Below are 23696 nucleotides of genomic sequence, written 5' to 3'. Positions count from 1 at the left end.
ATAAAGTAATTTATAGAAAAAGAAATAACCTGTATGTGTTCTCCTTTCTTGAATTCTGTAGTATCTCTGGGGTTTGGGCAGCATAACTGCTATCACTTCACAGCAGCAACAAGGTCTGTTAACACAAAAAAGCACTGCAGAGAAGAGCATCCTCCCGCAGTTCATCCAGCTCATGGCACGCTTGCCTTACAACAGCTATGTCAGATCTCACAAAAAATTAAATTCAATTCCCAATGCAGCATTAGTAGAAACACACTAGCTCCTGAGCTGTAGGCAATACGAATCCATAAGCTTTGGTGAGCTGACAGGACATTGCACACCTACATTTGGGTCTTGTGATCCAGATTGAAAGTCCAATTGATATATGGGGGGAAATCATGAGAGCACTCCTGCCGTACATATTGCTACAAACTTCTGTCTGACGGCAGAGGCCGGGCACGCTGCAGCTCCAGCCATCCTCCACGCAAACCTGGCCTGGCCACCATGCTGGGCCGCCGCTCAGCCTGCGGGCAAGGCTGGCACATGCGGCACAGCCACGCTGGTGCCCAGGGAGATGGTGGCACCGGGCAGGGGCTTCGCATGGCCCTCGTGCCACAGACCAACCGCAGCCGCCATGGGACCCGGAGGCGAGGGCTACTGGCCTGGTGCAACCACAGCCTCCCGCGGGCCGGTGATCCTACAGCCAAGCCGTCATGTACAAATCCCCCCTCTCCCTCCGGAGGGGCGTCTCGATGGGGCTGGGAAGCAGAAGCCCAAGCCCCTGCCCCTGCGCTCCAGCAATAGGCTGCTTGTGGCCCGGCCCCTCCGCAGCTCCTCCTCCGGGGCGGTGCGGCCGGGCTCGGCCCGGGCCCCGCTGCCTGTCCGCAGTGTGCGGCCATGGCGAGCCTGCTGCCGCGGCGGGCCGCCGCTGCCCGCCGCCGCCTCCTCCTCCTCCTTCTCCCTCCGCCGCACCCGGGCCCGGCGGCGGCGCGGCGGAGCAGCTGGACGCTGCCCGCCTCCCTGGTGCGCCGGGGCGGCCTGGTGGGCGGCCGCTGGGTGGAGACGCCCGCCGCTTTCCCTGTGCAGGACCCGGCCAGCGGCGACGAGCTGGGCCGGGTGGCCGACTGCGGGGTGGCCGAGGTGCGGGCGGCCGTGCGGGCCGCGCATGAGGCCGGCGCCGCCTGGGGCCGCCTCCCCGCCAAGGTGAGCGGCCGCGGAAGATGGCGCCCGCCGGGGCGGCGAGGGGAGGCGGCCGGGGCGGGGAGGTCCGGTCCGGCGCGGGCCGCCACCCCCCAGCGGGCTGCGGGTCTGCTCAGGGGCGGCGGCGGGGCTTCGCTTCCCCGTCGGAGAAGCTCGTCCCAGCCGCCGCGCCCTCCTTGCGGGCGGCGACCACGGCAGCCAGGTCTCTCTTCCCAGGAGAGGAGCGTGCGCCTCCGCAGATGGTACGAGCTGATGATGGAGAACAAGGACGAGCTGGCGAGGATCATCACGGCCGAGAACGTGAGTGGGGCGGCGGGGGAGCAGCTCGGTGCCGGCTGCCCCTGTCCGCGTGGGCACTGCCCTGTGGTGGCACCCGGCCTTTTTGGAGACGTAACACGGGGCTGCTAACGTGGAATAAAACAACACTGGCAGCCGTCAGAACACCCTGTATGCATGTCACCAGTTAGCCACCATGTCTTTTTTTTTTTATTACTTGAAAAAGTTGAGCCTAGTGTACGCATTGTGCGTCCACATCGCTCTCTTGGGTCAGTGGATAACTGTAGGATAAGCGCTACAGGCTGGGGGAAGAGTGGTTAGAAAGCCGCCCAGCAGAAAGAGACCTGGGGGTGCCGATCGACAGCCAGCTAAACATGAGCCAGCAGTGTGCCCAGGTGACCAAGAAGGCCAATGGCATCCTGGCCTCTATTAGGAATAGTGTAGCCAGCCGGTCTAGGGAAGTGATCGTCCCTCTGTACTCGGCACTGGTGAGGCCGCACCTTGAATCCTGTGTCCAGTTCTGGGCCCCGCACTTCAAGAAAGATGTTGAGGTGTTGGAGCGAGTCCAGAGGAGGGCGACCAAGCTGGTGAAGGGTCTGGAGGGTCTGACCTATGAGGAACGGCTGAGGGAGCTGGGGTTGTTTAGCCTGGAGAAGAGGAGGCTCAGAGGTGACTTTATTGCAGTCTACAACTACCTGAAGGGAGGTTGTAGTGAAGTGGGAGTCGGCCTCTTCTCCCAGGCAACTAGCGATAGGACAAGAGGACACAGCCTCAAGCTTCACCAGGGGAGGTTCAGGTTGAACATTAGGAAGAATATCTTCTCAGAAAGGGTCATTAGACATTGGAACGGGCTGCCCAGGGAGGTGGTGGAGTCACCATCTCTGGAGGTGTTTAAGAAAGACTGGACATGGCACTCAGTGCCATGGTCTAGTTGACATGGTGGTGTCAGGGCAATGGTTGGACTCGATGATCCCAGAGGTCTCTTCCAACCTGATTGATTCTGTGATTCAAACATTTCCGTTTCTGACGTACAGACCATGCGTTACTTTGATGACAATAGTACCTAACAATCCAGCGGTAATCAGACCTACATTGTGCTTCGTGGTGTGCAAAAGCATACATCAACCTAAACCATAGTCTTCGTGGCAGAAATGTTTATGTTTTATCAGTTTAATTGACTCAGAAAAAAATGCAGTACTTTTAAAGCAAGCTTCCACTCAGTGTGCTTTTGTTTGCATCACAGAGCAGTCTGGGAGCTCACAGACTGGTAACCTTTTGAATAAAACCATGCTGGAAGGTACTTCAGCAGCTCTTCTGTGGTATGGCAGCTGCTAATGGTCGTTCAGTCTATGGGATCAGATATGGAGGTAGTCAAAAGTAATACTCCCCCAAACAAATGTCCTTGGCATAAACTTGTAACTCTTCTGCCATGATTTGCATCTTCTTCAGAATGGTAATAGCAGCCAGCTGCAGAGTTCGTAAGTGAACAAATGCTACATTTGCTATTCCAGCTCCTTCTTTTGGGCGGGTATGAATCCAGGCACAACATACAAAATGTTGACTATACAATGACCGTACATTGAAACCGCATAACTATCGCTGCTGCAATCATATAATCCTTTTTGGAGACCACAGTGTATGTGATAGGGGATTATAAAGTACTCTGAAAGAAACTCCAGAGTGACTTGACTTTGTCTTTATCACTTCAGTATGCCTCTTACAGTGTATCTTCAATCTGATTTAATCAAAGGGGAAGCCTCTGAAAGAAGCACAAGGTGAAATCCTGTATTCTGCCTCATTTCTGGAGTGGTTTGCGGAGGAAGCTCGCCGGGTTTATGGTGATGTCATTCCAGCGCCTGCGAAAGACAGAAGAATGCTGGTGCTGAAGCAGCCAGTAGGAGTGGCAGCCATTATAACCCCCGTAAGCATAGCTGAATTTTTCAAATTATACGAAGGTTTTCAGCTTAGCCCACAGCAATGGGGCCTTACGGCTCATCCTGCCCAGGAGACACCCCTGTAAAGTTTCATTTCTACCTTGTACTCGCTTCTTCCCGGACTGACAGTGCTTCTTTGTAATGTTCGCGCAGGACAAAGCACATCATGCAGGTCTGTTTAGGTTATCACATAATTACAGAAAATGTCAGCTATTTCTGCAAAAAACAGGAGGCAGAATTTTCACGAGTTTGATTATACTTTTCTCTCTCATCCTAGTGGAATTTCCCCAGCGCTATGATTACCCGGAAGGTTGGTGCAGCTTTGGCAGCTGGCTGTACGGTGGTAGTGAAACCTGCAGAGGACACACCTTTATCAGCATTAGCCCTTGGGGAGGTGAGCTTTTAGGCTAAGCTTTACATTAGTGATGGACTGAGGCTGTAAATGGGGAGTCAGATGGGCTTGGAAGATAACTTCGGCCAACTTCATACACGAAGGAAGGACAAGTTAGCTGAATTGATCCAGAGGTTTTAGTTTAGTACGAATCTTTGGAAGTTGCCTTAATATGGTTTAGAGCCTCAAAGAGGACCTGGCCATTTAAGTACACAAAACATCTTCATATCTTCCCTTTGGTTACTTTGAATGACAGCCAGCTTAAACTGGAGCAAAGCTGCTCTCCTGACTCTGTGTCATCTGTTATTAGTTGTACTGTGCAGTTTCAGCTTCCATTGACTTAGACTGGTTTCTTCAAAACAATAAACAAACATTAAGTGACTATTCCTCATGCAAAATGCACTGATCATACAAATTCTGTGTTTCTTCTGTTGCAGCTTGCAAACCAGGCTGGAATTCCAGCGGGAGTGTATAATGTTGTTCCTTGTTCCAGACAACAGACAGCAGCTGTAGGGGAAGTTCTGTGCACTGATCCATTGGTAGCCAAAATATCTTTTACTGGCTCCACAGCAACAGGGAAGGTACATAAGCACAAGGATATTTCCTTGGAGATTATTACTGTGGTTACACTGAAAAGGTAGGGGGAAAGTGTGTGCCTTTATACAGAGCTGACTTCTGTACAGCAGCTTTTTCTGGCTGCTGTACATAGATTGTCCAAATAATGGTGTACTGCTTGAGATACTGCCTGTTTACTTTAACATCAGTACTTCACAGAAGAAGGATGCCTGTGTGCAACTTCTGGATAATTGCCCTTTATTAAATTATAATGTTGGAACAGTTCTGTACAAGACGCTCTTGTTTCTTATCACAGGGTGACAACATACTAATAACACTGAAACTGAGTTTCAAAGGTACTGTTCAGGAACAGCTTCTGCAGTTGAAAGTATTAGAGAAGTGAGGCCCTTGAATCTCTCCTATCAACTTTAGTCAATAAGCAATCTTACTTGTCACCACCTCGAATGAAATCGATAAAACTACAGGGTGTGGCTAGAAGATAGTAGAATTCTATGGGATGGCTGTATGCAGAATGAAGAAAGAGTCCAATATCAAGGCAAATCTGAATCCCAAATTCTGTCACATCTTGGAGAAATTTTGTAAGACTCGTCAAGATTTTTATTACCAAAAAAGAAAAGAACAAGCAAACAAGAGTGACAATATCAGTGTATAAAAGCCTGACCTGAACTGAAGTTGACGAAAATCCTTCTCTTTGTTATTTCTTGGCCAAAATTTAATCTCTAAAGACTTTAATGAAGGAAATTAGTCCTTGTTTTTGTCATAGGAGAAAACAGATGGTCTGGCATTATAGAGAAGATGCAGATTAATTCCCTGCCAGAGTTAGTTTTTCACTGCCTTCCATCTGTGGTTCCGTAGTTCTCATCTGGTAGAGGTACAGATTTCTGTGTCTCCTCTGTTGCCTACAGATACTGCTGAAACATGCAGCTGGCACTGTGAAGCGAGTTTCCATGGAGCTTGGAGGACATGCTCCTTTTATAGTGTTTGACAGCGCTGATGTGGACCGGGCTGTTGCAGGAGCCCTTGCTTCTAAGTATAGAAACTCAGGGCAGGTGAGTAACCTTTTTGTCCTTGTTTGTGGAAAGTGAAGAGCTGTACATCTAGTTTAAGCTGTAAATAAGCTATTTTATGTAGAAGTATAGCATAGAACACTTCATTGGGAAGAGAAAGATGCTGGAGTCACACATGGCTCTGGGCACTCAAGCCAGTCATCAGCAAGTCTGAATAACACTGTAAAATCCCATGTACTTTCACAGCATACGTGGCAGTCAATAGTATCACTGAGAAGGAAGATGTTCACTAGGACCCCTCGCAAAAGTGTGAGAAGTGATAATGCATTTTGTCCTATGCTTTGTTAGCATTAAATTTATTGGAGAACTAGAGCTGTGAAAAGATACCATCCTGCCTTAGTTCTCAGATTATATTTTATAACATGTGCCTTGCCATTTCTTAAAATAATGGCTTCACCTCTCATGATAAATGTCTGTAAGATTGTGTGTTCAATTCAAGTCTTTTTTTTGTGTTCTGAAAGCACTCAGCAGGAGTTAAGGAGATAGATAGATTGAAATCTGTTAAGACACACACGGCTAGATTTTTACACGAGTAGCTTTGTTTAGCCTGCACCCTGGGTTAAACAATAGCAGTTTTTCTCTCACCCAATGTCCCTTCCCCAAATGAGGAAGGGAATTGGGAAAAAGAGAGGGAGACTCATGGGATGAAGTTAACCAGATTTAAATAAAATGAAGAAATCAATATAAAGGACAACACAAAACAGACAAAAATATACTCATCCACAAATCACTGGCAAGTTGTTCCAGGAATCACAACAACAAGAAGGGAGCAGAGAGAAGGAGAGTAGGAAAAACCCCCATCTCTTCTCCCCCAGCCCTCTCTTTTATAGTGAACTTGATGTTAATGATACAGAATACGCCTGTGGGCCAGCCAGGGTCAGCTGCCCTGCATTTAACTGCTGAGGGCCTTGATCACCATGGCTGGCCACAAACTGAAACCAAATCCCAGTGAAACCAGGACAGTAGTTTAAAAAAAGTGATCAACAGGCTTTAAGTGTACATTGCTTCAAATGTATTTTACTTAGAGTCAAAAATTTTTTAAGGGCATCACTCTCCAGAACAGTCAGCTGAGCAGGGCTGTGTGGAGACTGTTTGAGCCTTACGAGTATTGCCTCTACACGTGAACATGAAGTTGATGAACTCCAACTTTGGAGAAGCAGCAAGTTTTCAGTGGGATTGGCAGGTCATTTGGTTGGGAAAATGTTGCTTGAATAACACAAGAAGAAAACATAACTAGTCTTGGGAAGAAGGAAAGGAAACAAAGTAGACTGGAATGTGAGCAAGGACCACTGTGTGATCAGACACAGATTGGCACCTCTGCTGCTGCATAGAAGGATAAGATAGCTGTTACTTTTGAGAGACTGTAGCAATCAAAATAAGATGCAGTCAGACCAAAGGGGTAGCACAAATAAGTAGGCCACTGAAAGGACTTACAAACAAATTCCAGGAAGAAAGCAAACTGAAACTTAATCAATGAAGGAGTTCTTAGAAAAAAAGACCCCACACCACCAAGCGTGATTTGAAGTTTTGCTGCTCAGTCCAGCATTCTGTAATTAGAAGGTATTTATGGCAGCTTCTGGACTTTGGTTGATTCATATATCAGAGTCCACAGAACTCACAAAACCTTTTCTCAGCGTGAGCAACTTAAAATTTAGCAGTATGGCATGTTTCACACACATACTGACAGCTTGTTGTATTTCTAAAGTGAGGGGGGTGATGAAAGAAGTGGCAAAGCTTGGTAATAGCTTAGGATGATGGAGAAGAGGCAGAGGACAGATCACTGTACTAACCTGATACTGTGGCATGAAGGCCAGAATGAGTTCATGGATAGACTGAATACAATATAAACTACTGTTTGTTTTTCTTTTTCATGTTTGTTTTCAGACTTGTGTTTGCACAAACCGTTTCCTTGTGCAAAAGGGAATCCATGATAAATTTGTGGAAAAGTTTGCTAAAGCTATAGAGAGAGAACTACACGTTGGAAGTGGATTTGATGCAAAAACTACCCAAGGGCCGCTAATTAATGAAAAAGCAGTGGAGAAGGTATAAATATAAGATTGCATTTTGGACATCTTAATTTCCTTTTTATGATCCATAAAGTAACTTTAGATTTATATTTCACTTTTTTCATGCTTGTTTTGTTGGAATGTATTTGCAGTGTTGCTGGAAGTGTGTTCTGTTGTCCAAGTCCAAGTGGGCAGTTAAAGTATCATTCCCCTATTTCCATTAAGGGAAAAAGAGATTCCTCCTTTAGGAGAAACTCATCCTTCCTGATTACTCCCTAGCTGTTCTCAATAACATTTACTAAATTGGATACACTGTAAGAGTTGTGTGGTGATCCTGCAATTCTGAAGCACTATGAATGACAACTTATTTTGAAGAACAGTGCCTGTGTTTGGCAACAGCTAAGCAGAATAATACATTGAGGTTAAAAATACCAGAGCTCTGGATGTTGTAATCACTTGAAACCTTACATGCATGGTTTAGGTCTTCTGTTCTGGATTACTTTGTGACTCCAGGAAATTATTTTTTTTTTAATCGCAGTAATTCATGTTTTCGATATTTCACCCTTCCTAACATTAAAGATTATTAAATTATGTGGTTCATACTTTCTAAGATACTATGGCTCAGCTAGATGCAGGCTTGTTTTGAATCCCATTATACTTGAATGCTGCCACATTCTTTCTGTTTATAAAATAATGGAATATGAAAATATCCAGAGTTATTTGGGAGCCAAAGGATACAGTACTTTGATTTCTTTCCTTTATGCCTTCCCTTTGTGTATCACAAAAGTATAGTGTGTATGTATCATATACATCTATATATACAAATAAGCAAGTACTGTTTATAGTCACTTAACTGCCTTTCTGTAATTTCAAAGGACAGTGTTCTAGGTGGAGACTGGTACTTTAGTTTTCTCGTTACTTACTTGTCTTTGGATGAATTGTAGATGTAGGGCGTGGAAAATGTTCTTGCCAGTACCATTTTGAAAGTTGTCTGTTTCTCTTTAAATGATGGTTGTGTACTTGTGTTTTCATAGTGCTTGATCACAGATATCAGGTGTACCTATTAGTCCTGCAAAGACTTTTCCTCATGTTAGATGTAATCCTTTCATTTCAACAGAAAAGCAGAATCTTTAATATCTGTGAGACTGGAGCCATACTCATAATTTATCCCTCTGAAATTATGTCAGACTGAGAGAAATAAAAATTCAAGAGAAATTTTAACTAATATTGCAAATGGTCTTCTGCAAAGTATGAACCTCTCTTCAAAATCTTCTATTCAGTCCTGGAGAGTATTATTTCTTCAGTGGAAAATATACTATTATGCCTTCCTAAATACTGACTTTGATATTTTTGTTTTGCATACCTCAGGTGGAGAGACATATTAATGATGCAGTTTCTCAAGGAGCATTTATTGTGACTGGAGGGAAACGACACAGCTTGGGGAAGAATTTCTTCGAGCCAACATTACTTAGTAACGTTACAACAAAAATGCTTTGCACCCAAGAGGAGACATTTGGCCCTTTAGCTCCAGTTATCAAGTAAGATTATTCATTTTCCAAATTGAAAATAGCAATTAAAAAAAAAAAGAAAATTATTTTGAAGAAAAAAGATTTAAATGACAGTTTGCCAAAAGGTGTTTCTGTACAATCATAGAAGTCTTGTAATAAGACTGGGGTACACATGTGAAAACTTACTTTGGATATGTGGTTCATTTGTTTTTCTCTCTTGACTTGATTTTAGCATTTCTGTGACTTTTTGGAAATTATTTTCTTTTAAATTGCATCAGCAGTTAAGAAAGGGTAGATAGCAGCAAAACCCTCATCAACTTCATTTGCAGTATGAAGTAAGAGGCAGGACTTTGCAGTTTGTCACGTGATTTGCCAGTCCTAAGTTTTTTTGATGGAGGATGGCTTAGAGCTCTCTTTTGTCCTTAAAACCTTTCCTGCCTCTGTCCAGAGCAATTGGATGTGATGGAAGAACATACAGCTTTCTCTCATAGTTGAGTGCTTGTGTAGTTGGGAAATTGGTGGGCTAACCCATGCGAAGTAAATGTTTTAGCTGCCAGTATCTAGGGAGGATGATAAAGGCAATCTCAACTGCTTAACTGCAGTTTAAATTAAAAGTGGTGGAAACTCCTCCATTGCTTCAAAGTGAAAATTAAATTAGATGTTTAAAATACACTTTTTGAAAAAAATTGCATCGTGACTTTTCTATTTCTGGTAAAGCTGCTTCTTGTCAGCAAGACAGTGAATGAACTGCAGGCCCCATTTTTATTTTTTCTCTTTATATTGACAGATTTGAGACTGAAGCAGAAGCTATTGCTATAGCGAACGCAGCTAATGTGGGTTTAGCAGGTATGACTCTCTGTCAGATAAATGTATTTCTGTGGTTTTATGAGCCACATAAAACCATAAAAAACATTAAAAAAAAGTGTTACGGGGTGATGATTTTTAATGCAATGGCAGACATAATGTCAATAAGTCTCTTTTTCACGGTCTTCTGCAATTGTTCTTCCTGATTTTAATTTTCATTCCTGTATCTCTGTGTCTGCATGGCAGGATACTTCTACTCCCAAGATCCAGCTCAGATCTGGAGAGTTGCAGAACAGCTGGAAGTTGGAATGGTTGGTGTTAACGAAGGCATACTGTCCTCAGTGGAGAGTCCTTTTGGTGGAGTAAAACAGTCTGGCTTAGGGCGAGAAGGTTCAAAATATGGCATCGATGAATACTTAGAAATAAAATACGTCTGCTTTGGAGGTTTATAAAAATCTTCAAAAAGCACAATCCCAACGGCTTGGAACAGCGTGCCATAGTTTTAATAAGCTTCTTGAACCAGAAATAGGTATGAATGCAACTTCTGCCTTCTTTAAATCTAAGCAAGCCTGTTCTGTATGTGTAGAGATATTTACAGTATTCTGTGCTGCCACGTTTGTGCATTTATTTATACATGCAGTTTTTCAGCAATGTGATCACAACGTCCGTCATTTTTAGTAAGGAGCAGGGAAGAATGCACATTTATTGTTCTTGGATTACCCATGTGTAACTGGGAAGACTTAGAAGCTTGTGCATAATGAAAATAGATCATAACCTATGACAAGGGGAAACTAGACCATTTTCTACTGCCTCTAATATTTCAGTGTGGAGGTGGGAGGATTTGGGGATGGCAGTCTCCCTTTAGAATTTTGTGTAAATACTCACATTCTCTAATGTGGTTGTGACTTTCTTTTAGAAGCAGGTATGTCCTTTTTTTTTTTTTTTTTTAATTGTGGGAGAATCTGATGCTTACAAAAGGTGAGGAAATGCTTTTAGCTACTACAGCTAGGCTTCCATGCAGCCAAATGGAGAGCTTTTTCAGTGCATGTTAATGCTGTCTGCAGAGCTGCCACCTATTCAGCTTTGAGCTTCTGAGCAAAGAGCTGTAATTTGTGCCTAACAGCTTGCACGCCTGGGATCATATATGGCCCTTGTTTGATGTTTGTGAGCCCCAGCAGTCCTGGGAACAGGACAGTGCAGAACAAGGAGTTGTTCGCTGAAGAAGATGGGGATGCTTACTTGCAGGAATAACTTGCACAATTGTAAGGGGACACTACAAGGGCTGTGTGAAGGAAGCACAAGTGGTGACATGATGATACAGATAATCTCCCTTCCATGAAAAGAACGTGACTCTCCTTGGGTAGAAGTACAGTCACTGATGTAAATGTTGCTCAATGTCTAAAGGAATGTTACTCACCACCTCCAGAGAACAGGAGCAGATAGATGGTTCCGTTCCTATGGGCTTTGTACCTTGAACTGGATTTGTGGTTACATAGGTGCATGTCCATTAGGAAGGGAGGTTTAAAAACCTTTGAACTTGACTAACTTATTTTAATTGTCATCTTCAAAAGATGATGTAAAGCTTCCTTAATATGTAATAAACAATGCTGTTTAAACATTATTTTAATGGCAATCAAAAGAAGCACTTTAAAAAATGTGCTGCGTTAATTTGGCAAATAAATCAGCACTGCAGAGGCTAAGGGGAATAAATTTTGTTTCCTGTGTTGGTTAACTTAATGGGTAAAGCCCCATCAAAGTACTAAAAATAGAGAAAAAGGCAAAAGAGCTCTTCTTCCTATACACTAATGAATGTACCCTATGAAATGGGATATTTTAAGATATTTTATCCAAGTAGGCAAAGAAGTATCAGGTAACAAAAGACTTGGGGTGGGGGGAAGCAAGCTGGAACTGAGTTTCACAGGGCTTGTTCAAAGCGCACATAAGGTAGCATTGACTGCTACTTATTTCTAAATATTTTTTATGGTTACATTTGTGTAACACTTGAGACCAGGTGGGTGTGGAGCACATTGTGTGTCAGTAGGGTGTGTGTGTGCATCATGCCAACCGAAGGGTGGTTAAAGAACACTTAACTGCCCTTCCAGTAATTTCCAGTGCACCCAAAATGCACATTTAAGGTAGTGAGGACTTAATACTGTTACCAGTTGCAGCATATGTGCTTGTTGTCAAGAACAAAAAAAGATGGCCTATTTCTACGCTAGTTGCAAGAAACTTTCTTATAGCCAACTTCTAAACTTATGCTATTGAGCGCACAAGCTGCCTGAATTTGGGGAATAGTGTTGCGGAAGAGGAAACTGTTTGTCAGCCTTGGCTGCCAATACATGTTTATTTCTTATTGGAAAGAGTAACTAGGTAGAAGAAGGTCATAACTTGGTGCCTGAGTACCACAATACAGTGATGCAGGCACACTTACAGGTATTGTAGACAGGTAGAATATCTGCCACTGAAATTGCACAGACTTAAAATATGTCTGCCTGTAAACTGCAGTATAAGGTAAAAATTAAAAGTTATCTATCTCATTTACTCATACATCTCATTTACTGCTGTACGGCAGTGCAGTCTTGAATGCGGGTGCACTTGGGACAGTGCAGTTGGAAGATTCTTTAACCTGCCACTCTGTTCATTGCAAAGTTATTGATCTTACGCATTGGTGCATTTAAAATCTTGATGTCTCTTCTGAGAATAGCACTGTTAAAATTAATGTTTACTCTTTTCCTGGAAAATAATACATTTTACTATGTCTGATAACAAGCACAAACCATAACTAAAGATATGTAATAAACTTTAAAAATACCTTTGTCTAGATTGGATTGTGGTTGGATTCCAGCATAGTATCCTTGTGTCAGTAAGGTCTGTATCAGTTAAATACTGAATAATCTTAAAATTGTCTTCATAGCAAAAGCTGTGATTCTTCAACAAAAGATATACTTGAATTCTCACACCTCAGTTATGTTGATTATGTTTGTGATAGTTCAGCAATTTCTGGATAATAAACTGTGATGGAAAAATGTTTTCAGTTAATAAATAACTTCAGTGAAAGCACTGGATTTTGTGGTTTATTACCTTATTCTATGTTGAATTGACAAACTGACAGCAGCCACATTAAGTTCAGTCTCAGAGTTGCACAGAATTTTTTGTTCTGCCAGCTTTAACACTGGAAAAAGAAAAAGACACTTCTTTGCATCCACATGTTCACGAGGTGTAAGATTTTGCTTACCCCAATTACAGTCCCTTGAATCTAAATCAAATAGATGAGACTACTTTGACATACTAATATGCCCTCAGTCATTTTGTGTGAAAGTCTTTCATGCTGAATCAAACATTTTACCACAAGGTACAGGCTTTGTGGATCAGAGTGCCTTTCCCTGCTTTCAGGGTATGATTACTTGCATAATTCTCTACTTCATTTACTAAGATTTAAAATAGATTTTTGGAAGCTTTTTTATTTCCATTTAGTTAATACAGTTTTGAGCCTCAGAAACTGTCTTCGAATTTCCTGCCTGACTTTAGTCATGGCCAATTTCCGTTTTCTTTTTTCACCTTACCCTTTAAACAGCTGTTGTTTGACTCCTACTGCCCGTCCTCTCTGTGTAATAAACTCTTAAGAAACTGTTCACCTGTTCTACTAGATGATAGTAACATTTTTAGCTTAAATAGGCAGAAATTATCTCCAGCCATAGCACAGAAGGTTTTTCTGGCAAGCCACTGTAGGCAATGTCTGTCCATTGGTATGCTAAGCTGGCAAAGTTACAAAGGGTGCTCAGAATGAGGGAGGGAGGCACACTGATCCAGTACTGGTGAAGATGATAGAGAATCAGTGCTACTAAGTAGCACTGAAGTAACTTGTCTCACTGTAACTGCAGAGTCATAACTGGTCATGCCCTTTGTCCTAGCCCTACTGCTTATGGAAGGCTTGTGCTGTCTTAAAGGACAAGACTTAAGTATGGTATTCAGAAGTCTAATTTAAATTTTAGCACTTGTTTAAAGTGTTTCCAATCTCAAAACTCTCTGCCTAGGTGTAGGAGAACAACTGGACTCACAAACAGTCTAAACACCAAAGCTAACTTGTAACCTCCCCAAAAACAAAGACCTGTTTGTTTGCTCAGAAGGGGATGAACAACAACAGGAGGCAAAACTCAATAAGGGAACATGGGTGGAGATCCCCTGAGCCTGTCCAAGGAATGTCTCAAACACTCGCAAGTTCCACAAGATAGGAGGAGCAGCCTGCGAACAGCTGGATGATTAAGCAGAAATCTGCAGTAACAGAGGGAAAGGTAATTCTGGCAGGGGAAGATCACGACCACCAACCCATTGACCACCAACTCTATACACCCACCAACCCAAAAGAAGGATAGACTGAGCATGTGTGCTAATTTGCATAGCAAGCAAGGCTCTGCTTTGAATAAGAGGTGGTCCACGTTGAAGGATAATAATAAAAAGGAGAAGACAAGTGCCACGGGGGGGAAACTTCTGGATGAGCGCTCATATAGACCAGAGACCCCTCTGTTGGCTGGACCAACACTGGAACCCAGACCAGCGATCTCTTTCTCTCTCCTTCCCCCCCCTTCTTTTCTTTCTAGTTTCTCTTCGGCTGCTAGGTAACACAAAGCCAACCCCAAGTTGGTGTTAAATCGTATAGCTTGATGGATACATACCAATACATACAACGTGCTTTGCTTTGTAGTAACCATTTATTAAAGCTGTAATTTGTAGACGGACCTTGAGTGTCGTTTCACCTTAATCCACTCAGAATCTGCAAATCTGAGTCACTCCCCCAACATTTGACTCCCCTATGAAAAGATTAGCCCAGCTGCCCCTAGCCCCTCTAATCTCTGAGGACTGGCTAGAAAGCAAGGGGGCTCATCTCTTACCAAATTCATCCCTCTCCCCCAGGCAGGACAAGACACTAGGACCTTCCAAGACATGAGAAGTTGGTGGGAGCATTTAGCAGTTTATTACTTTATCAGTGAATGCTGAAGCTGTTTAGGAATCACTGCTGATGATCTTCTGTGGCACAAGTCTAGAGGCTTGCATCAGCCTACTCAAAGAGGAGGGGGGAGGCTACTGCTGTTACCAAAATGTACAGTGCAGTAACAAACAGGCAGATTCCATTCTCCAGTACAGGACACTATCTCATTGTCTCATTCAGCAGCCAGTATTCCCTTGTAGGAGTCAAATATGAATGTAAGAGGTACCACATAGACTGTAGCACCATATAACCACTTAAAGTTGCTTTTACCGTGTTTTTTCCTTACAGAAAGACACTTGTATCTCATAGTACCTTTTATTATCATGAGTAAGCAGAAACTTCACAGACACTGATGTGTGGATATTTCTTTCCCAGTCCAGAAACAAGCAGCATAAGCTAGCCCTAGCTAACAGCAGTATTTTGGGTTATATTGTACACTAACACCTCTGATTACTGCAAAGCAGCCATTGTACTTACAAACCCTGAAGTATTGGATTTGCTATGGAATAAGCCACAAAACTTGTGAAACCACTACACTTGGCACGACAGCTGGTGAATATTTACACACAGCCAATTAAACTCAGTAAGGACAAGTGCCACGTGGAAACTTACTGTAAACTGCGGTAAATTTTTTTTCTTCTGTTCTCTAATGTACTGAGTACTCTCTGAAAAAAAGATAGTTTTGCTTTTTTCAGTAAGAAGGAAAGGGATCAGATACTGCACTGCTTTTATGTTTGAGTACAGACATAAACTATGGTATACAAGATATCTCTATTAGCCTGACCTGAGTGTTGAGTCCAATACAGAATACCACATCTAAAAGAATACCTGACAAGTTCCTAGAAGGAAAGACAAAACTTTATTAGTAGTTACATAAATGTAATCATTTCAGCTCAGAAATGGTTCCAGTTACAATACATTATCATTTGCAATAAATAACATTTTCTAGAAACAGATTCTTAATATAAATTCTGTAATAGCTCACCCATCCACCCACAGGGAGAAGTGCTTTCATACAGAGACAAACTGCTGATATGCAGTTCATCTGCACTTGATTTGTAGCCTGTGCAAAAGGAAACATGATTTGCCTTTTCTCCCTCCTTTTTTAAACTTTATTTGCTAAGCTTTAAGGTTCCCTCCCTTGCCTTGGGGAGTTCAGGACCTAAAAGGAATGTGAAATGGATTCTCCTTTGCTGCAGAAGTATAGGATTAGTGATTAGTATTCTATATTCTCTCCCGAACCTCACATAAATGGCTCAGAAGACTAAAGTAGCTGTCATTTTATTACCACCACCCCAAAGCTCCAGCTGACTACAGCCCACTATCAGTACATTGAGGGGCAAAACTAGTTTCACTTGAGGCTTAAAACAGAAGTAGGAAATTTGCCTAAGAACTCATTTCAAGAATATCAGAACCGTCTAAGGAAAGTTTAATTTCAGCATAGAGAACACACACGTGTGCTCACTCTCTCTCTGTTAAGTTCACACACTGTTAAGTTCCTTGCATGTGTGCCCACTTCTGTTTGCCCAGAAGAGACCAAGAAAGAAAAGAAAAATTAGCGTCATACAAGCAAACACATCTGACAGCACAGAACAGATGCTTGAACAGTAGCTGTATCTGATGCATCTGACAAAGGGATACTGCTAAGACTCTGTTCACCTAGAAGGATGCAGTTGAACATGTATTCTTACACATGAAACAAGAATAATCTTTTTTCCCCCTCCACAAATAAAAAAATCCTCTGCAATTAAACCATTCACATTTTGCTTGAATTTCTCAGCAATCTACTCAGTTAACATGAAAGGTTGAACCATGGGGCAGATAATTTGGATGTGCATCTCGGCAGATTTGCCAAAGTAAATTTTGTTTCATACTGCAGTAGCATTTTGGTTAAGAAAATTAAAAACACAAACCAATGACCTGTTAGCAGCATGGCAGTTTTGTGCTGCTTATACAATGCACTGAGTACTAAACCTGTTTAATGCCTCAGGCAGTAATGGTAAGGAAGTTTTTTTCCAAAATACACTCCTTACTTAAAATGCAAACAAAGGCAGTCCTTTTACATAGCTGGACAATCTCTGCTTGTGCATGCATCAGCATGTATAAATGTAAAACCAAAATGCAAATGAAAATCCAGTGCTTACACCAAGGCTATGATGCACTGTAAGTATCAGCACACTGTTTGCCTTCACAGAGAAGCAGTATCCCATCAGTGCCAAACTGAATCTATTCTTGATTTTCAGTGGACTCTAAGCCATACATGACAAGCTATATCTGGACTCTTCTGCTTTTCAGTGCAGACAAGACTGTGGGGAATATCCCCACCCCTATTTCACACAGAAGCTGCCAGCACTCTTTCTGTATATGAAGGAAAATGGTGGGTGGAAGTAAACATGAGGACCGAGAACCTGCTTCAAACTCACTGTAACCCAAACCAGAAGGCTAGCATCAGCATTCTACCATTGTGTTTCCACCTTAACAGCTAGATTTCCAACCCTTTAATTCCATGTATGACCTGGCATTCTACAAGCAACAGTTCTAGAAATAAAAATTATACTGAATCAAAATACAAGGCTTGCTATAGTCTCTCCTACATTCCTGACAAAATCACACTTGGCCAAGTGACGCTAACATGGGGTATCACAAATTCACAGAGCCAGAAACTATTATTTTCAACTTTGGTGCAAGTTCCGTACATAAGATCAGGCTTGCTCTTAATCAGACAAATGACTTCTTCCAAGGGGGTGGAAGAATCAAACTAGTAGAATTAGAAGCAGCTCAAAAATTTAAACTATATTCAACTTTCAAAACGTAACTAAAATACTGTTAGCAATGAAGATGTCAAAGCATCATCTAGAGAACAGAATTTAGCAAGCAACTTCCACTTGCCAGGGCCTTATGCGGTAAGAAATAGGTCTAATGTTTTGTATTTGTTAGAATGAGAAATACTTAGCCAAATCATGCAGATGATCTCATGGCACATAAACTTGCCACCGATTCAAAGATCTGAGCCCACAGCATGTGAGTGTGTGGGAAGGGGAATAGTCCTGTGAATTCTGCAGCATTGAGGAAAGCAGGTTCGTGATTCCTGTAGCTGTTTTACTAAAGAACCAGTCCTTAGGTTTGGGGGCTTTTTTGAAGGCGGGGGAGCGGAGGGAGAAAAGATCTCTGAATTTTAATTCCTTGAAAGAACTACCTCCTAGGCTTCAGCATCAGCTTTAAAAACTTAAAATAAACCCAGAACACACAAGTGACTGACTTCACAAAACTGAAGGATGCTGCTGACTGCACTGTCATGTCCTAAAAGATACGTTTATAGATAAAGGCACACTGGATACAGTATTTAGCAGAAGCATTAATGGCAGCGTGACAAAGTTGTAGTTGCTTATGCAACATTTTTTTTAAAAATGCATGTTTCAAAGAGCATAATTCCTGCTACAACATGTTAGGAATTTGTGCAGAATGGATTAAGCCCACTTTTTTGTTTAAAAAAAAAACCAAACCAACAGTATTCTGAGTGGGCCTTAACTTTCTTCAGGAATGCTTTAAAGTGAACATTACGTTACTATGTTAACACATCTGGAGCAGAAATTGAAAGACATCAAAAGCTGACCTTGCTTTTATTGACCAAGTTATTAAAAAAAATATATATATATACACACACACTCAACAAGGGGGAGGGTGAGACAAAAGTAGATTTGTTTCAATAAATAGCCTAAAACCCCCATACATATATAGTTAAAACTTGGCCTTTGAAGAAAGCAAATCATTCCACTGCATCTTGCTGGTGGGTATGGGAAAAACATGGAAAACACTTGCATTAGCCCTTTTTAGCTCATCACAGCCTCTCCCACCACTACAACTCCTGCAGCCACACTTGGCTCTCCAGAGAAATGCAGGGCTGGGCACAGGATAAGTGCTCCTCAGTGTAGCATTAGCAGCCTTAGGGACTGTTGCTGGCTGCATTTGAGAATCAAAGGTATGAAACCAGGTATGAGCACACCACGTTGCTGCAACTTTTGACTGCAGATTCCTTCCAACCTAGACAGTTCTGACTTTTGCTGAACTCCATTAACAAGAGGAGCACAGAAGCCACAGTGTTCAACCCAACTACTCTGTTGTGTTGGACTTCTACGAAAGGATGGAGAAAGCCCCAAAATTCTCCACCAAATTCTCCTGCCTCATGATAGAGGTAGGCTCTGTCCCCTCTCTGACCCTTCTGATCTGCTCCCCTTGATCTCTATACTGCTCCACCCTTCTCTGTTAATGGATTCTTCACCACCAGATTTAAAAAATATAAGTTAAGAAAAACCCTGTCCAAAATGCTCCTGGAAGAATGTTTTCTCCCTCAGAACATATAATTCCTCCAGCTCAGCCCAAGACTCCAGTATGTCATTAAAGGACCCCCAGGAAATGCTGACGTCGTGGCCAAACAGTACCACTGACACAGATGCCCCCACAAGTTTAGGCTTATGTATGAAAGCCAGGTCTTCAGTTTGGGATTTCAAGAACAGTATTGGGGGCACGGCTTTAAAGCCTAACAAGCACACTGTAAAGAAATTACCCAGATTGCAAACAAGCACATCAGAACTCCAACACACCTACCCTTCCCGAACATCTAAAGCCATCTCTTTAGGCCAATACATCTAGTCACTAAATAGCCAAAGAGGAAAAGTAAAACAATCTAACGTTCAAGCTAAAACCTTGCTCACTACCAATTCCCACTACAATGAAGGCAGGTGTTGAACCTCCTGCTCTACATAGGGTACTTTGCCACAAGGTTTCACTACACAAACACCTGGGACATTCTTTAATTGAACACTGAGGCTGACAGATGAAAACTCATCTCAGCTGAAGGGTCAGTCTTAAAAGGTCCAGAGCTCCTTAAAAGTGCTCTCTAAGCAAAAGGTTGCAAAGGGATGCTCAAAATGCTTCTGAAGGTGCATCACACTGAGTCCTTCCTGCCTTTCTGCTACTGATTCCTGGCTGGATGTGGCAGACTCCAGAGAGCCAAAGCACGTTCATCATTACAGAAGAAACCTACGGCTGAACTTCCCTGCAGGCACCATACTTTCTACGTAAATACAGGGAACATTGCATCTGACAGGACAGAGATGTATCACATTACAGCTGATTAATTGCAACTGCTAAATTGTAAACTTCCTTTGAAAACAAAGACATTTCCATCTGATGAGCACTACCCTAGAAAAGGAAGTCACAAAGCACAGTCAGAGATAAATACAATGCACTAAAAATGCTCTCTGTTCTAACCGAAACTGAAAATGAAGATTGAGCCTGTGGTCACATATTGCTCTCTATAGTTGTAAGGGAATTTATTTATATTGGCTTTTGCTGTTTTAGCTCAGCATCAAAATCACACTGCTTCTCAGAGAGAGACAGGAACACAGCACATGAATCTGTATGCATCTCAGTTACCACTGTTAGCGGCTTAACAGCCCTGGCTAGTTTTGCAGCAGTGACACAGGAAAAAAGGCCTTCTAAAGTTCAGACAAACATTCAGCATGGAACATGCAAGAAATAATCTATGCTTTTCCTTGTTCCTATAACAGTGACAAGAGGAGTTAGCTGACCATCTAATCCTTCCTCCTTCCCTCCCCTAACTGTGCTAGAAATTTACCCTTTCATCTGCAATTAGTTGATATTTTAAGAAGCTTTTGGTTCTGGAACAACAGGTGAGCCAACATGTTTCAGATGTGTTGGACGAGCGTGTTCTGTGCTTTTACCCTCATTCAGTTATCTGTCTTTGGAGCTGTAGTTGAAGGAAACTCCATTTCTGATGCATCCATTCATGAGGGTTTTAGGATTCTCCCTTTCAATCTTTTCTCTGCTGAAGATAGTGTCCTGATCACTATCAAACTCTGACTCAGAGACCATCAGACTGGAGTTGTGTTCTGTACTTCTGTGTTTTATACCTGACAATAAAAAAAGCAAAACAAGCTCATTAGAAAGGTTTCACTTTTTAGTGACAACTAACCATCCTCTCCTCTGCTGTGGCATGAAAGATACATGGAAACATTCTCTGTAATCCAGCATAAAAGGCATAGACCACTGCCACCAACAACACAAAAAATGGCCTAAGAGGTATCATGTACTGTCGGGCAGATACTCCTCTGACTTCACTGCAGGCTCATCAGTTTATGGCTCTGAAATGTGAATATATGAATTAAATTTGAAACAATTAGATGATCTTAGTACATAGCTAATGTACTTTTAATAGCCTGAATCTGGAAATTAATCTGTCCACTCAACTATCTGATTAACACAAGTGGCAATGAAAGGTCACGGTTTCTAGAGAAAGGTAATGCCTGTCTTTCTAAGACAGCAATTTCTCAGGATGATTCTATTTCCTGGATTCCAATATTTTCCCTGCTAAAAACTGAAAGTCAGGTAAAAGAAAATATATGTGAACAGAGGGTAGTAGCAGCAGAAGTCTACTGACATTTAACAGGGCACTTACGGGCCAGGAGGGAACTGCTGTGCAGCAACAAACACAGCTCTAAATTAAAGTGTTTGCAGGGGAGGAGGGGTTACTTGGAGAAAGTCTGTGGGACAATTAGATATTCTAAATTAAGATTAACAAAGAAGTTAAGAGCAGTGGCTGAGCCCAAGGCCTCATGAAAGAAATGAAGTGATTCTCCCCCACCATTTCACTGTCTATGCTTGCCTCTGTCATTCCCAAAATTGTAGGCCAGCTTCTGGGCTCCTCCTGACTGCAGGTATCAATTCAAATACACTGACTGTAAGCTTGGTGGAAGAGTTCCCAGATTAAATGGATAGTGCTTACCATATTTAGGTCGTAGCTCCATTCTCTCCTGCTCATCTATGTTATCTAGGATGGTATATTTTGTTTTCTTTCTTATCTTTGTCCTCTTTCTGCTAAAAAGAAAGTTACCACAAAGACATTTAGTTCTCATGTACACACATAAATCCCGTCCCTCTCCCTTTTCATACACATAGCTACATATCCCAATACACACAACCTCATTGCACTTTCCCACCTCCACTTAAAAAAATATGTTCCAGTTTATACGTGTATAAAGCAGTTGTACAATCTAGATCAGAGGGTATAATTTATTTTCTCTCTCTGATATACAAAGGTGAAGAAAGCAAGAAAGATTTGCTTTCCTTAGACCACAGGGGTTCAGTTTGTTCAATTTCAACATTCAGCTAGTAACTAGACACAAGGTAGACGTATATTCGTTAGTTTCCCAATAAAATTTCTGTAAGAATTGGTTAGTCCCCAATTTTTTTAACTGAGAGAATTTAAGTGGCACTTATCTGGTTATGCTTACAGAGAAGACCAGATAAAAACAGAGTTCGGCTCCCTCATATATATGCAGGGACAAAACCCTACTGGTCTGTAGGTAAATCCCCACCTGTTCTTTCTTCATTTAAATCCTTCCCCAGCATTTACTTCCACAATGCTGCAAACATCATAATCTCTATGTTAAGTTTCAGCTATTTGCAGGAGTTAATAATCTGCTCATTAATACAGAAGGGAAAGTCCTGAAGCTAGAGGAGCAGATGCAGAACTGTGTGTTGTATTGGATTGAGAGGGAACGAACAAAGCATTTCAGGGTAGAAATAAGGGCATTCACACAGGAAACCAAGCGGACACTTCCTAGAAGATGTTGTCACACCTCAGGCATTTTTCTGGCCCTCTTTCTCATAACCTTGGAGAGGGGGGGGGGGGTGGGATGTGCCCTTTGTCAAGTTAAGGATTGACTCTGGCAACATCTGGAGAAGCACTCCCATCCAGATTGCACAGTTCACAGTGGAGAAGATACCTACACCACAGCAACAGCCAGCCACTCGTCCTCCTCTCTACAGTCTTCTAAAAAACAGAGTTCATTTGGCAACTCAACAAAGCCTCAAAAACGTCCAAAATTCCAGACAAACCTTGGACTACAGTCTGTAGCTTCCACAAAACAAACGGCATCTCTTGCCATTCTGTCCTGTACAGCATTTCCCTCCTCCTTTTTACACATATCTGTATCAACCAGCCCTCACTCTCTGGCACAAGCCATATGAGGACAAATGACAGAAGCAGCTGAACTCCATCAACAATCCCTTTCTCATCAAATCCATAAGAGTCTGTGAGGCTCTGTGGGACACACTTCTATTTAAACCTTTCTACTAACAGCACTATTCCTTCAACCATAAAAAGGAAAGCAGTATCAACTCCCATGCATTTCAGACAGCATCCTTTACATACTGCAAAGACACCCTAGAAAAAGTTGAAAATCCAGAAAGATTTTGATGGTGTTTCATTTTTGCTAACACCTGAACAAGCTATCTATTTGCCAGGCTTTTTGAGCAGCAGCAAAAACACTTGCTGTAGTGACAGAACTTGCAGGGACTTGTCACTTTAAACAGAATCTCTTATCAGCTCACTAGGAAAGATCAGGGCAAGACAGGGGTGAGGCAGAGAGGGAAACAACATACAGTAGTAGGCAAAATTGTTTAAGGAAAGAAGAAGCACGAAGCTTGCATGACTGAGGTTGTTGGGAGTACTCCTTGCCTGCCAGCCAGGTGCAGCCGACATGTCCACCCTTCCTGCCCAAAGGAGACACCAGGTTGGGAGCAGCTCCCTTGCCATGGCCTAGAACACTCCTACATCAGTGACCTTCAGGGTGTGCCTCTTTTCTTAGCATGGAGTACCTGGAGGACTCAGTGGGAGATCATGAAGATCTCCAGTATACACTCGGCATTTTAATATAAATTATCTCTTAATATGAAGGATACCCCAGTATCAGCTTTCTGTTTTTTGAAATGCAGAAAAGCACAGAGCCACAAATGGATACTCCCTTTTTCAATGAAAGTGTGTCTATGCAGCAATAGCTACAGGAAGCTCCTCACGTGTCTGAAAAGAGTTCAGTGATTTAGTGCTAAGGACTGGACTAAAATGTGGCAGTTGTGTGTAGTTTTTGCATATACCCCATCAAAA

At 42.4% G+C, this 23696-nt stretch overlaps 2 protein-coding genes across 3 annotated transcripts in view; one reads left to right on the top strand and one right to left on the bottom strand.

Moving 5' to 3' along the window:
- The first annotated feature begins 857 nt into the window (after positions 1-857).
- Positions 858-12798, top strand: ALDH5A1 (aldehyde dehydrogenase 5 family member A1). The gene is made up of 10 exons (XM_068396929.1): positions 858-1182; positions 1396-1479; positions 3206-3376; positions 3667-3783; positions 4218-4361; positions 5262-5405; positions 7308-7466; positions 8798-8967; positions 9725-9783; positions 9988-12798. The coding sequence occupies exons 1-10, from the start codon at positions 877-879 to the stop codon at positions 10191-10193; spliced, it is 1560 nt and encodes a 519-aa protein (XP_068253030.1). The 5' UTR covers positions 858-876; the 3' UTR covers positions 10194-12798.
- A 7684-nt stretch (positions 12799-20482) lies between these two features.
- KIAA0319 (KIAA0319 ortholog) overlaps positions 20483-23696 on the bottom strand; it is a 32365-nt gene continuing 29151 nt past the window's right edge. For both annotated transcript variants that reach the window (XM_068396735.1, XM_068396736.1), the window contains exons 18-19: positions 21534-21625; positions 20483-20661 (exon numbers count right to left, since the gene is read on the bottom strand). In XM_068396735.1, the coding sequence (XP_068252836.1) occupies positions 20483-20661; positions 21534-21625 (271 nt within the window). The remainder of the gene's footprint in view (positions 20662-21533; positions 21626-23696) is intronic.

Source organism: Nyctibius grandis, chromosome 3, assembly GCF_013368605.1.
Source record: "Nyctibius grandis isolate bNycGra1 chromosome 3, bNycGra1.pri, whole genome shotgun sequence".
NCBI classification, from domain to species: Eukaryota; Metazoa; Chordata; class Aves; order Nyctibiiformes; family Nyctibiidae; genus Nyctibius; species Nyctibius grandis.
The sequence above is the reverse complement of the archived record's forward strand: the minus strand, read 5'-3'. Positions and strand labels throughout refer to the sequence as shown.

Excerpts from the sequence above, each read along its gene's own strand:
- ALDH5A1 (XM_068396929.1), top strand. The coding sequence starts at position 877 with ATGGCGAGCCTGCTGCCGCGGCGGGCCGCCGCTGCCCGCCGCCGCCTC. Across the intron at positions 3,784-4,217 it reads CAGCATTAGCCCTTGGGGAG|CTTGCAAACCAGGCTGGAAT; the intron begins GTGAGCTTTTAG and ends CTTCTGTTGCAG. Across the intron at positions 8,968-9,724 it reads CCTTTAGCTCCAGTTATCAA|ATTTGAGACTGAAGCAGAAG; the intron begins GTAAGATTATTC and ends TTATATTGACAG.